This window comes from Solanum stenotomum, chromosome 4 (genome assembly GCF_019186545.1).
Source record: "Solanum stenotomum isolate F172 chromosome 4, ASM1918654v1, whole genome shotgun sequence".
Lineage (NCBI taxonomy): Eukaryota > Viridiplantae > Streptophyta > Magnoliopsida > Solanales > Solanaceae > Solanum > Solanum stenotomum.
The window spans coordinates 47,369,961-47,386,381 of NC_064285.1; the positions used below are offsets into that span (position 1 = coordinate 47,369,961).

Sequence of the window (16,421 nt, forward strand, 5' to 3'; positions counted from 1 at the left end):
TTAAAGCATTGCAATATAGGTGACAAGAGTGCGGACAAAATCCACACCAAAACGCTGAAAAGAAAAATACTATTCCATAGGATCAAAAACTAAAAAGAAACATCCATCAGTTGCAAGCAATTCATAAGCTAAAAGGGAGCACGAAAACAAAAGAACTAGTTCACACTGTAAATCAATATTATTATCAATGCCAGAATCTCCTTGCTAAGAGAACATCTCTGCAGGTATAGTTTGCACATCTAGTGCCACTCCGTCTTCAATCTCACCCCACCCAATGAGACGCCAGTGGCCACCAACTCGACGGCTGAGCACCACCTTCTCGGCTACGGCAGTGCATACGGGTGCAGTTAGTTGCAACGTTGCACTATTCTTTCTAACTGTAATGATTTGAGCCCCAATTGTCATGGACAAGATATTCAGCATTAGAACCTCACCCTTCAACAGATTTGACACCTGCTTTCCAAAGTCATTTTTCTCAACCCCTACAAGCCGGCGCAGCAATTTAATTTTCCTGATCTGCAGATAACACACATGATGTGAAATAAGTTGCAAGTGGAAAATAATACCACATATTCTAATGATCTGGAAAAAAATCAAATGGTAAAGTGTATCAGGGGTAGTTATAAATGGCATGATTTAGTATAAGTAATAAAAGAAATTACAAACAACAGATATAAAGGCTAAAGAATACATACTAACTTTAAGTTTGATGTACACTTCAGGGAGTGCACCGACGTCGCCAAGGACTTGACCAACTAGCATATCACTACGTGATAGGGCAGGATCCATTGACGTGCCAACCCCAATAAGGCCTCCTGGCACAGCAAACTGAAGCTTATTTTGCTCCGCAAATAATGACATAATTCTGGAATATATTGGTTTACAGATGGTTTTTCCATCTGCATTTTTTTCAATGATTCCTGGACGAAGCTCAACAATTTGATTTACCTTTAGAACACCCTAAGCACCAGAGACCAGTGATAAATGTTTAGACATAATAAATAATTAAGAGGTTAAGGTCAGATTTAGTCATATTTTGTTACCTATAGTTTCCAAAATTGATCAATGGAAATTATCACAATTTGCATCAAACCACACAATAGGAATATACCTTAGTGATAGTTCCACCTACAACACCACCTTTCATGTCATTAATCCCACAACCAGGCTTATTCACATCGAAAGATCGAACCACAACCATATGAGGAGGTGATACAAAGTCTCTCTTAGGGATAGGAATCTTTGTAATATATTCACAAACAGCATCAATGTTGTAATTAAGCTGTGAGGAAACAGGTACAACTGGCGCATCTTGTGCTACTGTTCCCTGATTGCCATAAGATGCAATTTCATTTTTAGCAAACTGTTTAAATACAAGGTTTGCAAACTCTTGGGAAAGACTAACCTTCAGAAATTCCCGGATTGCCTTATACTGTTTTCTAGCTTGATGCTCCTGTATAGTGTCAACTTTGTTCTGAAGAACTATTAGGTTTTGAAGCTTCAATATGTCAACAGCAGACAAATGCTCTATAGTTTGGGGTTGAGGACAACTTTCATTGGCAGCTATGAGAAGAAAAGCTGCATCCATAACTGTTGCTCCGCTCAGCATTCTAGTCATCAGTATCTCATGCCCCTACCCAAAGCCATAATAAGGCAGTCAAAGCTAAATATTGTTGCAGTAATGTAAATCACACTTTACAGAATAATGGGAGAGGCGGTAAAATGTACAGATGCTTTGTCAGGATATCCAAGTAGTGGCACATAAAAAATTGACTCAACCAATCATCCCACATGCTAATTCCTAGAGAGACTAAAATGCATTAACAAGTTGAGCATGTCTACAAAAAAAAAAAAACTTCAAGGCAAGGATCATTAAAATGTGTTGTCACGGTGGGAACTCAAAACATTAACAGCCTGAGAAAGATTTAAAGACAACAATATTTTTTTCAGTAAAATATTGAGCACAGTTGACCCACACAGATGTTTCCAATGACAACAATGCAATTCAATTTTTCGAAAGAGAAAAGAGGAAGATAAACAAAAACAGCTGTTGAATTTCATTTGTTTTATGGAAATAAAATCTTGTTAAGGTATTTAACTGAAGTCCAAGATGGGAAAACGCAAATCAACAAAGACATTAACAAATCATCAACAAACATGCAATCTAAAAGCACCAATTCTTGGTAGCTCCTGTTGTCTTAGACCACAACAAATTCAATAAGTAGCTTAATGCAAATCTCTGTAGACTCTTTTTGCTCTTCCCAAAAGCCAAAAGCTAAAAGCTAATTACCAATTTTATGAAAGTTATTTTCATATTGGTTGCTAATTCACAAGCAAGCCCCACAATTTTATAAGACTGTTCTAGAAAATTACAAATGCAAAGAACAAATTCTAGTGCTTTAGCACAAAGTGCAAAATTGTTGATTTATTTGAAGGTTGAACAAACGAAGTAACCATACCGGGCAATCTACAAAAGAAATGTGTCTAAGCAGTTTCATCTTGCAGTTTCTGAATCCAGGAACATCGCATGGAGGATTATCTTCTTTACCACCTCCATATGACCTACAAGATTAGGTAAAGAATAATGATATATTCTTCAAGAAAACAGAGGAACAAATAATTAACCATCAGCACACGTACATGTAGCATAAAGGTTGCGGACAACTTTCATCCTCACATTTGTAAATTTTTGCATTTGCATACCCAAGTTTCACAGTTATGTTACGCTCCAGTTCACATTTGAATCGAGTCGTCTGAAAATTAGATGACATAAAACAACCAAAGAGTTCCATATAGAAGAAGTTTATACCAAACCAAAAGTGTTGAAAGGTCTATAAACATAAGAGTAAGGTATGGCTACCTGGATACCAGAGATTGCTCTGACAAGGGTTGTTTTTCCATGTGCTACATGGCCAATGAGGCCTAACAAATTGAAATTTAAAGTATTTTAGTCTATTGATGATTAACAAAGAATGGGTTACAAAATCTTCAAAGAAATTACCAATGTTGATTGTAGGCTGCCTGGATATAACTTCGGGAGAAAGCGGATGTAACTTAGTTACATCAAGCTTCCTTATGTCCTGCTGCTCCATTATCTCTTTCTGAGCCATTCAGAATCCTGTATGCAACAACCCAGATTAGTATCTTTATGATTCCCCTTCACTTCAACCAAAGATAGTGAGCTACTCCAGAAAAAGGAATGAATAATAAAACTAAATTTGTATCAGATAGAACCACTGGGTATGGGTATGTTGTTATAGCAGATTGAAATTGAAGAATTTTTCATCAAAAAAGAAAACACTGCTTGGCAAGAAAAGTTGAGATTCAAGAACTGAATTCAAACCAAAATTATAAATGTATATACACTATATCAAATGATTGACTCTTGACATGTAATTAACCCTCTCAATATATGAAACATGAAACTGGAATTTTTTGACATTATATAGAAACAAAACACTAAAAAAAGAAAGACAAGATTTCACCTTGGAATAGAGAAACTTATTTCAAAAGGTCTTTCAAGATCTGTTTTTCTGATGGGTGTTTCTGAATTTGGTACTAATACTACTAGTGCTGCTATGATGATAATGAAGAAGATGGCCATGGTGCTAAGTTTGAAAGTAGAGAAAAAACTTTCTTAGGCTAAAACTGTCATGGTGAGTTAGGGTTATTCATTCATAAAAATGGCGAATGTGGAAGATGGCAATCTATATATACCAATAGGAACTAAACCTTCTCATGTTGATATGTTCTTGGGCTCCAAGTTATAATTTCAACCCTCCTATTCTTCTTTTAAGAAAATTTTCAAAAGTAAGTAGGCCCCGTTTGGGGACAAATATATTTGGAAAAAATTTGAAAACAGTGTTGGACCATATAATTTATCAATGAGAATTTTTAAATGATATAAAAATTACCCCCAAACTTTTATATTTTATAAAAACACTCATCATTTATAGTTTTGGACTAAATTTCATTTTGAATTTGTTGTACAAAATTTATACAATTATATACATATTTTAAACAATTTTAATCTGAGCTTGCTCTCCGAAGTCACTTTCAATTATAAGTAGTAATATTTCATCTATCCCAATTTATATGACTTACTTTTATTTCTAGTCAGTTCCAAAAATAATGACACATTTCTATATTAAGTGACAATTTAACTTTAAGATGTTCATTTTACCTTAAATTAAATAATTTATAGCCACACAAATTTTTATCATTCATTTTAGACCAGAAGTACTAAATGTCTTCCTTTCTTTCTTATACTATGTGCCGAATCAAACTACCCCACATAAAATGAGACGGAGGGAGTAGTAGTTTTCCATATATAAATTAATGACATTTTCCTTTTGTTTTCTTCCTCTTTTTTCAAATCATATTAATTATGTTCATTGTCATGACTTTTCACAGAACATTTTCATTATAAAATGATAATACAAAATTATGATTATTTTTTAATAATTTTAGAACTTATGAGTGTAAATCGTATTTCTAAAAAAGTCAAATATTTCTCTCAAAATCTTTGGCTAAATACATGGTGAAACTTCTCCCAAAAATGACTTGCCAAAAATATTTGAAAATTTATGGTCAAACGCTAGTTAAGACTAGAAATATGATTAGGCAAATAACTATAGTTTATTTAATTATGATTCGTAGTTACATGCTAGAAGGGGAGAGAGGCGCACAAGAAAGAGGGCAGATAAAAATAAGATTTACATGTTCAAAATATATTCTCTCTTAGCCCTCTCTCTAGCTCGCCTCTCTCCCCTTCTAACATGTACATACGAATCATAATTAAATAAACTATAGTTATTTGCCTGATCATATTTCTAGTCTTAACTAGCGTTTGGCCATAAATTTTCAAATATTTTTGGCAAGTCATTTTTGGGAGAAGTTTCACCATGTGTTTAACCAAAGATTTTGAAAGAAATATTTGACTTTTTTTAGAAATATGATTTACACTCATAAGTTCTAAAATTATTAAAAAATAATCATAATTTGTATTATCATTTTATATTGAAAATTTCTGTGAAAATCTATGACAATGAACATAATTAATATGAATTTGAAAAAAGAGGAATAAAACAAAAGGAAATATCATTAATTTAAATATGGAAAACTACTACTCCATCCGTCCCATTTTATGTGATATAGTTTGACTTGGCACATAATATAAGAAAGAAAGGAAGACTTTTAGAACTTGTGGTCTAAAATGAATGATAGAAATTTGTGTGGCTATATATCATTTAATTCAAGGTAAAATGGACATTTTAAAGTTAAATTAACACTTAATATAGAAATGAGTCATTCTTTTTTAAACTGACTAGAATAGAAAGTAAGTCATATAAATTGGGACAAATGAAGTATTACTACATGTAATTGAAAGTGCCTTCAGAGAGCAAGCTCGGATTAAAATTGTGTAATATTTGTATATAACAGTATAAATTTTGTACAACAAATTTGAAACGAAATTTAGTCCAAAACTATAAATGATGAGTGCTTTTATAAAATATAAAAGTTTTGGGGTAATTTTTATATTTTTTAAAAACTCTCATTGACAAATTATATGATCCAACACTAGTTTCCAAATTTTTTCCAAATATATTTGTCCCCAAGCAGAGCCTACTTACTTTGAAAATTTTCTTAAAAGAAGAATAGGAGGGTTGAAATTATAACTTGGAGCCCAAGAACAGGTCAGCATGAGAAGGTTTAGTTCCTATTGGTATATATAGACACCTTGTTAGTACGCTTAAATTGCCATCTTCCACATTTGTCATTTTTATGAATTAATAACCCTAATTAACGAAAAAATTTATCATGGTAAAGCCACAACTAACAAAAGGTGTGTGAGGCTTCATTTACTTTTTGACACATGGATAAGTGGGCTATTTATGTACTTTAAACCTAAACTAAAATAACAAAAAGGTAATATTTATAATTAATATATATCTTATCAGGTATAATACAATTCACTGAATAATTATAAAAATATACTCCCTCCGTCCCATTTTATGTGGCAACATTTCCTTTTTGGTCAGTCCCAAAAAGAATGTCACATTTCCTTATATGGAAAGTTTTTAAAGGTACAATTCCTTTTTTATCCTTGTTGATCCCACTTAATCTTAAAATAATACTCCAATACATTTATGAGGAGAGAGAAATTGAGTCTACTTTTTAAAAGGGCAATTTGGTAAACATTTCAAAGTCTTCATTTATTTCTTAAACTCCGTGCCCGGTCAAATGTTGCCACATAAAATGGGACGGAGGGAGTAATAAAAAATGACTGTGGGGTCCACAATTTATACTTGTTGAATGCTCATTTAATCAAATAACTTTTTTGAATTTTCTTTGTAACGTTGTTTCTTAAATCAAATCATGGTCTTGTTAATTTTATTAAAAATCAAAATTACATATTTTGATGTTCAAACTGAATTTGTATTTTTTTTAATAAAAAATTAACGTTTTCGCTGATGTTTAAAAAACACTGGCATCCTCATTGATGTTAAAAAGAAACAAAAAAAACTTAATTTTTCAGATCTTGATTCTCTTTTTATATAGTCATCTTTAATTAAAATAACTTATTATTTCACAAATGTAACAATATAATACAATATTTTAAAAAACTAAAATAAAAAAAATGTACTCGAGAGAATGTTTTAAATACTATTTTATTAAAAAAATGAATGATCAAAATGTAATGATGAGAAAAATAAAATATAAGCTATATTAAACCGTATATTCTACATCAACTAAAATTTTATACAAATTGAACTGAAAAAATGTTATTAGGATAACGATACTTTTTCAAAACTATTTCTTTGAGTAGTGATACTTTGTTTTAAACAATCAACTCCACAATAATAATATACTTAATTAACTTCTTCTTTTTTTACTTTCCTTCAAAAGTTTAATTTAAAAATAAGGTAACAATCAACATTTCAAATCGTAACAATTAAAATAAAATGACTACATTTTAAAATCACAATAATTATGAAAGATTTTTTTTTTTTAAAAAAAAAACACAACATTAATACACAAAAAAATATCATATCAAAATAAATTTGTCAAACTAACATTCAACTACAACAACAATAATATATCCGATATAATCCCACAAATGAATATAATATTAATAGTGATAAAAAAAAAAAAGTACCAAACACATATAATTTTTCTTGCATTTTTTATATTTGTTCAACTCAATTTATGTGTAAATATATTTTCTCTCTCTTGTTAGTTGCAGCAAGTTCTTGCTTTAAAGTACATAAATGACCCACTTATCCATGTGTCAAAAAGTAAATGGAGCCTCACACACCTTTTGTTGGTTATGCCTCTACCATGATAAAAAAATTCGGAAGATGGCAATTTAAGCGTAACAAGGTGTCTATATATACACTCAATACTGTTATATACATATTTTACACAATTTTAATCTGAGCTTGCTCTCCGAAGCCACTTTCACTTACAAGTAGTAATGCTCCCTTTGTCCCAATATATATGACTTACTTTCCTTTCTAGTCAGCTCCAAAAAGAATGACTCATTATTAAGTGACAATTTAACTTTAAAATGTCCATTTTACCTTAAATGAAATGATTTATAGCTACACAAATTTCTATCATTCATTTTAGACCATAAGTTCTAAAAGTCTTTCTTTCTTTCTTATACTTTGTGTCGAGTCAAACTACCTCACATAAAATGGGACGGAGGGAGTAGTAGTTTTCCGTATATAAATTAATGATATTTTCCTTTTGTTTTCTTCCTCTTTTTTAAAATTCATATTAATTATGTTCATTATCATGACTTTTCACGGAAGATTTTCATTATAAAATGATAATACAAAATTATGATTATTTTTTAATAATTTTAGAACTTATGAGTGTAAATCATATTTCTAAAAAAAGTCAAATATTTCTTTCAAAATCTTTGGCTAAACACATGGTGAAACTTCTCCAAAAAATGACTTGCCAAAAATATTTAAAAATTTATGGTCAAACTCTAGTTAAGACTAGAAATATGATCAGACAAATAACTATAGTTTATTTAATTATGATTCATAGTTACATGTTAGATGGGGAGAGAGGGTAGAGAGAAAATATAGATGAATTGTATTTATACATCTGTTTGATAATTGTATATATGTAACTAGTGTGTATATGTATCAATGATTATATTTGTATACTTGTTGGATGATTGTATACATATAATTAATGTCACGCCCCGAGAGCACCCCCTAGACGTGACCGGCATACTCAACCCCGAAGGGGTCTTATACAAGCCTCATAGCATAGGTGATAAAAATAGTACGAAATTAAAAACTTTTCTTACAATTGAAGTCTCTTGGAAAATGAAAGAGTATCTATGAGACTATTTCTCAAACCATCTATTATACTTGGAATAAAACTCTTGAAATACAAATCTTAGGGACACGGCCCTTACAACAAAAGTCTACAACATAATAGAAAGACAATAAATGACATAAGGTTGAGCCATCGAATACAATGAGGACTCACCAATCTTCTTCTTCTTGATCTCCTATGAACCTAGCCACGAAGATGGAATCCAATATCTCCAAAGCCTACACTTGTAGAAAATGTAGAAAGAAGGGGTTAGCACAAAAAGTACTAAGTATGGAAGCCATGCACAAAACCATTAAAACATGAATGAAAAGGGACATTTCATTTGAAATCATGCTATATGTCATTTTTGAACATCATGTTTGAGATGGTTGGAGAATACAACCAATAAGGCAACTCACATACATTTCATTATAACATGAGAGATATCATTATAATAACAAGCATAGTCTCCAACATCAATATAACACAAATCCCAATCTTCACAATACATAGCCTCCAATCACAAGGTAGTGCAAGTCAAATTACCAAGATCATCTCATCATTAAGTAATCATCACATGATCAACCCCTAAGAAACACTTATGCTATGTATGGTAACTAACATGTATTCACAATGTACAACACAAGCCAAGATCACATTTATACTCATTTTATAGTAAAGCCATTACCTTGGTAACCCCTAAGAAACACTTGTGCAATGTATGGTTAGAATCCCATAACACTAACCCTACTTAGTACTCCTTTGAAGCTACCTTAATCTTGCACTTCGTCTTTAGACCTCATTATAATCAATAGTCACAAATAAGGAAATAGTCATGTACATTACTTGAATTATAAGGAAAGTCATTCATAACAACTATCCATTCAATATACATGCATGCATTCAAATCTCATCAAAATGCAAAGGAACCATCCTATGTCCTCCTACTAAGTCTACTTGTGCAATGTAAGAGTGAAGTCACGTACCCCCACTCCTACTAAGTAAAGCTCATTAAGAAGTCATAGTATAGTTCATGTTTCATTCATTATCTTTATTATATAGGGAAAATTAGCCATAACCGACATAAACCATGTGAGCTACATGGAATTCGGTGTCAGTAACCCTACACCGAGAAAGGTGTCCTACTTGCCTAAGGTAGAACCAAAATGTATAGCTATAAGGTGGATCCACTAGCTAAAGGTACCTATGTGGGCATATAGTTTATGGGATAGGGAGATTGCTTCTAGAAACCCGCCCTATTGCATTGGTGGAGGGGCTTCCATATCATGAGTTCACTTTGGATGACCCTCACTATTGCATTGGCGAGAGGGTCTTTACCTCATTGTCCATATCCACTCGGTGCTAAACATTATTTTCCAAATTAGACATAATTAGTCTTAGAATTGTATTTACATGTGTGAAGGAGTGCTCTACCCTTCGTTCAATACAATTCATAAAATAGCTCATAGATTCATTAAAGGTGAGAATGTACTTTCAACTTTAGAATCATAATTAGTATGTGAGAATAACTATCACACAAGATCATATCTTCTCATGAGAATAGACTTTCAATCAATACAATAGGATCAATATGGTCAAGTACATTTCATGCATAATTATGTGTAAAGTTGCATGCATATGAGAACTAAACTTTCAATTAACACCATAGATACATCATGATCATGTTTATGCATGGAGTGTGTGTGTAATTGTCCTTGCAATGAAACAACAATAACATTATCATCATCCTAGACAATTTATATAATATCAAGTGTAAGGGTAAGGGAAGACTAGCCTTTCAACAATACCACAATATACACCATAGTCATAGGACCTTCACTTTTCTAAATAAATCATAAGTTCACACACAATATTGCCAATATGCACAAACCTTCACAATATGCCCTTCAAGGGCTTATGGATCAACTCATCCCAAGTATATAGCAATAGCACATTAGATAAGGAGATACCATGATCCAACAACTCATCAATATATTAATCACATCATGATTAACACTTTATACTTCAAGTATTCATCAACATGCACATAATATCATGATCAAGTCAATTCATGTTTAGAAGCATTATCCTAAACCAAATCAAGTCTAGGTGATCTAATCTAAGGCATTACATTGAGAACTCATTGTTCTAGGAGGATCACATTTAAACCCTCAATTTGCCTCTTTCATGACATAACCCTAGAATCTTAGGTTAATCAAGAATACATGTAGAATTATACTAGCATCAAGTAACTACATCATAATTAAACACCTCCACCTTTCAAGTGGATCAACAAGTTCATATACAATATTCATCAACACATACAACCCTAGCAAATTGTCTTTCAAGGCTAAAAATCAAGATCAACCCTAACTTCTAGAATTACCATGATATATAGAGATATATCATGATTCAACAACATAATAAACATAAACATAATCAATTGCTAAGCTTAAATGATCAATCAATTCAAACCCTAGTTCACAAATTAGGAAGAAGGGGAAATCATGGGTCCAAGGGAGATTTTCATCAAAATCCATTAATACAATCATAAATCATCATAATCAATCAAGATAAACCTAAATTAAACAATTGAATTCGTTTTGGAAGAAGACCCATGACTAGATTTGAAAACCCTAGAATGGGGGAATTTGAAAACATAGTTGAAGGGGCTTCTTGGTGATAGCTAACCAAGAATGAAGAACTCCCATACGTTAGGTTTATATTCCCATAAAATTCATATGAAAAAAGCCCTCTTCTTGTAGCTTGATCCCTTCCTTTGTTCATCAATGGAGTCTAGAGAGAAGATTTTTGGGAGGGAAAGGTAGTTGGGTTTTGATTTAGGGTCTAGGGTTATAATGAGTTAAATGAAGTGTTTTAATGACTTAAAATAGTTTATATAGGAAGTTAATTAGTTACCTAATTGTCCCTCCTAACCCTTAATTAAATAACTAACTAAAACTAAGACCCCTAACTTAAAACAAAAATCTGGAAAACTGCTCCCATTCACGCCCACCCATCCACGGACCATGGATGGGTCTATAGACTATCTTGTGGCTCCGTGATTTGGAGCTGGGGCTCAAAATTGAAGGCCAAGCCTTCCTAGATTAAGTCCTAAGCCATGCCCATGACCTACGAGGCGTGGACTGGCCTAAGGGGCATGATCTGCCTCCGTGAACCAAGGTGTTTTTAACAGCTTTTTGGCAGTGTTGGGGTCCTCCTCAAGCACCCCTTGGGTGGTCCTTGGGGAGTCGTATCCGGACGTTTAACCCCTAAAATGTCATTTTAAGTACGTGAGTCATTTAAATGAGTTTTAACCCTCATATAACACTCCAAAACTCCACTACAAGACACTATAAAACATTAGTTCAACTTACTAGTTTCCGGGCGTTATAGTCGTATCTTGACGTTTAACCCTTAACTTCCTCGACCCTCACTCGGAAAACCATTTAACAACATTTAATGAAGTTCCCAACTTCAAACTCACATGTGAGGCCCTAGTTTTACCTATTCGTTTCCATTAGACTCTAGCTTGGTCTAACTAGTTTTCGGGTTGTTACATTTAATATGTATATGTATCAATGAATACAATTATATTAACGAATACAATTTGTATCAATGAATAAATTGTATCCATGAATATAATTGTATCAATGTTGGATCAAGTTCAACATTTGTGTTTGTATAATTGATTATTATAATTTGTATCAACGTTGTATCAATTGTATTAGCTAATACAATTGTACCAATGTTATATCAAGTTCAATATTTATATTTGTATAATTAATTGTTATCATTTGTATCAATGTTGTATCAACGGATACATGTGTATTTGTATTTTGTATCACTAAAAATGATTTGTATAGTTGACACTCATCATTTGTATTTGTATAATTGATTCTTATAATTTTTATTTGTATAATTGACCGTTATCATTTGTATTTGTATAATTGACTGTTATCATTTATATTTGTATTGATAGAGAGGAGGCAGAGAGAGGCGAGAGAGAGGGCAAGGAGAGTGATGGAAAAGAGAGACGAAAGAGATGAGAAGCGAGCGAGAGTGCGGAGATAAACGAATAGAGGAGAGAGAAAATAGCTACAAAACTCTTAACTATAGCTAAAAATTGTATTTCTTTCAAACTATAATGGTGTATTATAAACACATATCAAATATTTGCTTAATTACATACTTTTTCCCTTATTTGAACTAGCTACAGGATCCCGCGCCAACACATGTCAATATATGTTACTTTTCTCTATTTAAATTTATGTGATACCTAAAAATTTTAGAGTCATCTGAATTTGTATATGTTTTTAAAATATTTTATATTGTTAATTATTGTGAGTTCTAGTAAATTTTACACAAATTTTCAATTTATATATAAATATTACTCTATTTGTCTCAATTTATGTGGAAAAGATAGAATTTCAAGAGTATGTCTCATTTTTTGTGTCACTGATAAAATTTTAAAAGCCAATCAATTTTTCTATATTCTTTTAAATTAGTTCGAGTCATGAATTATCATAATTTATAGTATTTTACGTCATTTTTAAAAATATAAAAGACAAAAAATATATATAAATAAATAAATTAAAACAAAGAAACCATCCAAAAATATTATCGAATTGCGAGATGAACATTTGAATTATAAAATTACATCACTTGTATCAGTTATTTTAAAATGCATACTCTTATTAAAAAAAATTAGCATAGTGAGGAACAACCAAAGGTGTGTGGGGCTCACTTATTGTCAAACCCCATATTTTACAAGTGGCATCATAGGTCCCACAAATAATTTTATTTTCCAAAGTTTTTCGTGCTTTCACTATTTTTTATTTATTAGGATTACTCTTCCACATTTTTGAGAAAATGTGCCATCATAAAAATGGCAAGTTAGGGTTATTAATTCATAAAAATAGCAAATGTGGAAGATGACAATTTAAGCGTGAAATTTGAAAGGTGTCTATATATTACCAATAGGAACTAAACTTTCTCATGGTGACCTATTCTTGGATTCCAAGTAAAAATGAACCTGGACCATTCTTCAACCCTCCTATTCTTCTTTTAAGAGAAAATTTCAAAAAATAACAAATGTGCTATTTGGCCATAAATATATTTGGGAAAAACTAAAAAAAACAAGGGAAAATTAGCAAACTAGTCAAAAAAACTTAACTTAATTAGTAAAAGCCTCCATACTTTATAAATATTAGTAAAATGTCAAAATGTCATTATTTTAGAAAAGATTGTGTATCCTAATTTACTTCCTATTTTATTTCACCTTAATTACACATTTTCCAATTAATTCTCTCTCATATGTTTAAAAAAAGTGAATATTTTCTCTTTCTCATATTTTCATCTTCCAATTATTCTCCATTTCAACGCCTGCCTTTCTCTGTTCCTTTTTGTTTGTTTGTTTTTTCTTTCAGAAATTGGAAAATATATTTTATAAAGATTTTCACACAATCCCTTTGATTAAGATATGCATATTTATCCGTTTTTTAAGATTTGTTTTATGATTTTTTTTAAATCGTTCAAAATTGTTGTCTGTAGTTGAAATCACGTTTAGGGTTTGATAAACTCCAAATCACTCTCCAATGGCAGAATCTAAGAGAATTACTAGAGGTATCCAACTTAATCAACAATTTTCTAGCGATTTTCCATCATTTAATCTACGTATTACTCAAGAAATAGTGGATACTGTAGGATCCGCTGCTAAAATGATGGAAGAGAGATGATCGAAATATTGTTGTGGATATTTTGTTAGTTTTGATAAAATACCACATATTTGGAATCACCCTTTTCTAGGTATGTACATTGGTATGTACTTAGTAAATTAAGGATATTTTTATACTTTAGATAGTGAAGCTATTTCAGATGGGATAATTGTACAGAATGACAAACTTATAATCTAAAATAAATGGAGTAGCTACTGTTTGATTTAATTGCGCAGGGGTAGCAAACGTTTGCCAGTCACCTCTCTCCCTCCAAATTCTCGCTCGCCACTCTCCCTTTCTCGCTCGCTCCCTCTGTGCTCGCCTCTCTCGCTTTATACAATAAAATTGTATAAATTATGTTTCTGTTTGTATAAAGTGAGAGAAAATTGTATATACACATGCAAATACATATATATTCGTCCTATGCACTTATAATTATACAATAAAAATATTTCCCTGCCCAATTCTCTTTTGTCTTTCTCTCTTTCTCGTTTTGTACAAACACGGATTATACAATATAATGTAAATTTTATGTTTGTATAATGTATAATTTATGTTTGTATAAAGTGAAAGAAATTTGTATATACACATGCAAATACATATATATTCGTCTTATACACTTATAATTATACAATACAAATATTTCCCTGCCCAATTCTCTTTTGCCTTTCTCTCTTTTTCGTTTTATACAAACACAGATTTTACAAATATAATGTATAACTTATGTTTGTATAATGTATAATTTATGTTTGTATAAAGCGAAAGAGAGCAATTTTTTATATACAAATATTTTTGTCAATGATTTATACAAACGAGAGGCTAACAACAATTTATACAAATGGCCTGTCGGCGAAATTATACAAATCTGAAGAGGAGCCAACAAATTATACAATTGCTTCTTTTTGTATATATGTATATCGAAATAGACATAGCTTTCAATTGTATATATACATCGAATTATACATATATATGTTTGCTATGAAGCACAATTATGCAAACTTTGCTATAGCATACAAATATGATTTTTTTGTTTGATGTATGTGAAAGTTGCTCATTTCAGATTGTATTAATGAATTCTTATTGGATGGTTTTGTATTCATCATGGAATATTTGTTGTATTTGTGTTATGTGATTTTATAAGTTACTGTACTTATAGGTTTTTGTATTCACTATGCTCTGTATATCATTTTCTAGTTATGGACATTATAAGAGTGTTATTTGTATCCAATTAAGTAGAGATACATATTAAGTTATACATTTGTATTCCTTTAAAACAAATAGTGATGATATTTCAGATTGTATTCACTCCTTATTATTTGATTGTTTTGTATTCATTATGGCATATTTGTTGTAGTTGTGTTATGAGCTTTACAAGTTACTGTATTTACATGTGTTTGAAATTCATTATGCTATGTGTATCATTTTCTAGTTATTGACATTGCAAGAGTGTTGTTTGTATCCAGTCAAGTTAAGATACATATTAACTTTATACATTTGTATTCATTTTAAACAAACAGTGATGATTTTTTCAGATTCTATTCAGTATAGCATATTTGGTGTATTCATTAGATCATAATAATTATTGTATCTGTCTGGTGTGGATTATAAGTTACATTATGGTATAAATTTATATTTATATGATGTGGTTTCTAAGATACAATGTAGTTCAATAAACAGAAAACAAATAACAAATAAATAAATGAAAATACAGTACAATTGTCGTAAAAATTGTACCCGCTCCAATTTATTTTTCGTAGGGATACAATTTGATTCAAAAAATTAAAAACAAACAGCCAATGAAAAAAACATGTCTTCAAACAATCCATTACTATTTTCGTATTAAACAAACAAAAAAATTCAACGAATCCACCAAAACTAATTATTCATACGTTGTTCATAATACATACAATTTACAATGAAAATAGATACAGTTTACAATTATGTATAAAATTCATATCAAAATTATAATCAATTAGAAACAGATTAAGGATGAAGCAATTAACTAATACATGGTTCAATTTGTATTCCACCAATTTTATCGAACTCTCAGCAGAAAAATCCATCTTCAAAGCTGCTTGTCAACAATTTTTTTGTCCTATTTCGTTCAAATCTATCTTACCAAACAAAAAAAAATAGATTTTAATCAAAATAAATTGATCAGAGATTGAGTATTTTCAGTTGAATCTTGAATATCAATAATGAGAAAATTGATCAACAATGGGGTCGCAGATGAAGTATTCAATTTTGATTTTTGTAACAAATGAGACTTTTAAGGGATTGTTCCTTTTTAAAATTATTATTTCCCCTAAATTTCTCCTTTCTGTTATTTAACAATTGTATTCTTTCAATTAAAACAAATAATAA

At 30.9% G+C, this 16,421-nt stretch overlaps 1 protein-coding gene across 1 annotated transcript; it reads right to left on the reverse strand.

The window, feature by feature from the left end:
• Window positions 1-55: 55 nt before the first annotated feature.
• Window positions 56-3,704, reverse strand: LOC125863182 (eukaryotic translation initiation factor 2 subunit gamma-like). Its single transcript, XM_049543351.1, has 9 exons — window positions 3,486-3,704; window positions 3,002-3,118; window positions 2,861-2,922; window positions 2,641-2,753; window positions 2,460-2,562; window positions 1,406-1,633; window positions 1,112-1,327; window positions 700-960; window positions 56-516 (listed from the first exon to the last, which is right to left on the reverse strand). Exons 2-9 carry the CDS (start codon window positions 3,108-3,110, stop codon window positions 205-207), a joined length of 1,404 nt encoding a protein of 467 aa, XP_049399308.1. The 5' UTR covers window positions 3,111-3,118; window positions 3,486-3,704; the 3' UTR covers window positions 56-204.
• Window positions 3,705-16,421: the final 12,717 nt, after the last annotated feature.

Excerpts from the sequence above, each read along its gene's own strand:
- LOC125863182 (XM_049543351.1), bottom strand. The coding sequence starts at position 3,110 with ATGGCTCAGAAAGAGATAATGGAGCAGCAGGACATAAGGAAGCTTGAT. Across the intron at positions 2,563-2,640 it reads CCGCAACCTTTATGCTACAT|GTCATATGGAGGTGGTAAAG; the intron begins GTACGTGTGCTG and ends CTAATCTTGTAG. Across the intron at positions 517-699 it reads AAGTGTACATCAAACTTAAA|ATCAGGAAAATTAAATTGCT; the intron begins GTTAGTATGTAT and ends TGTTATCTGCAG.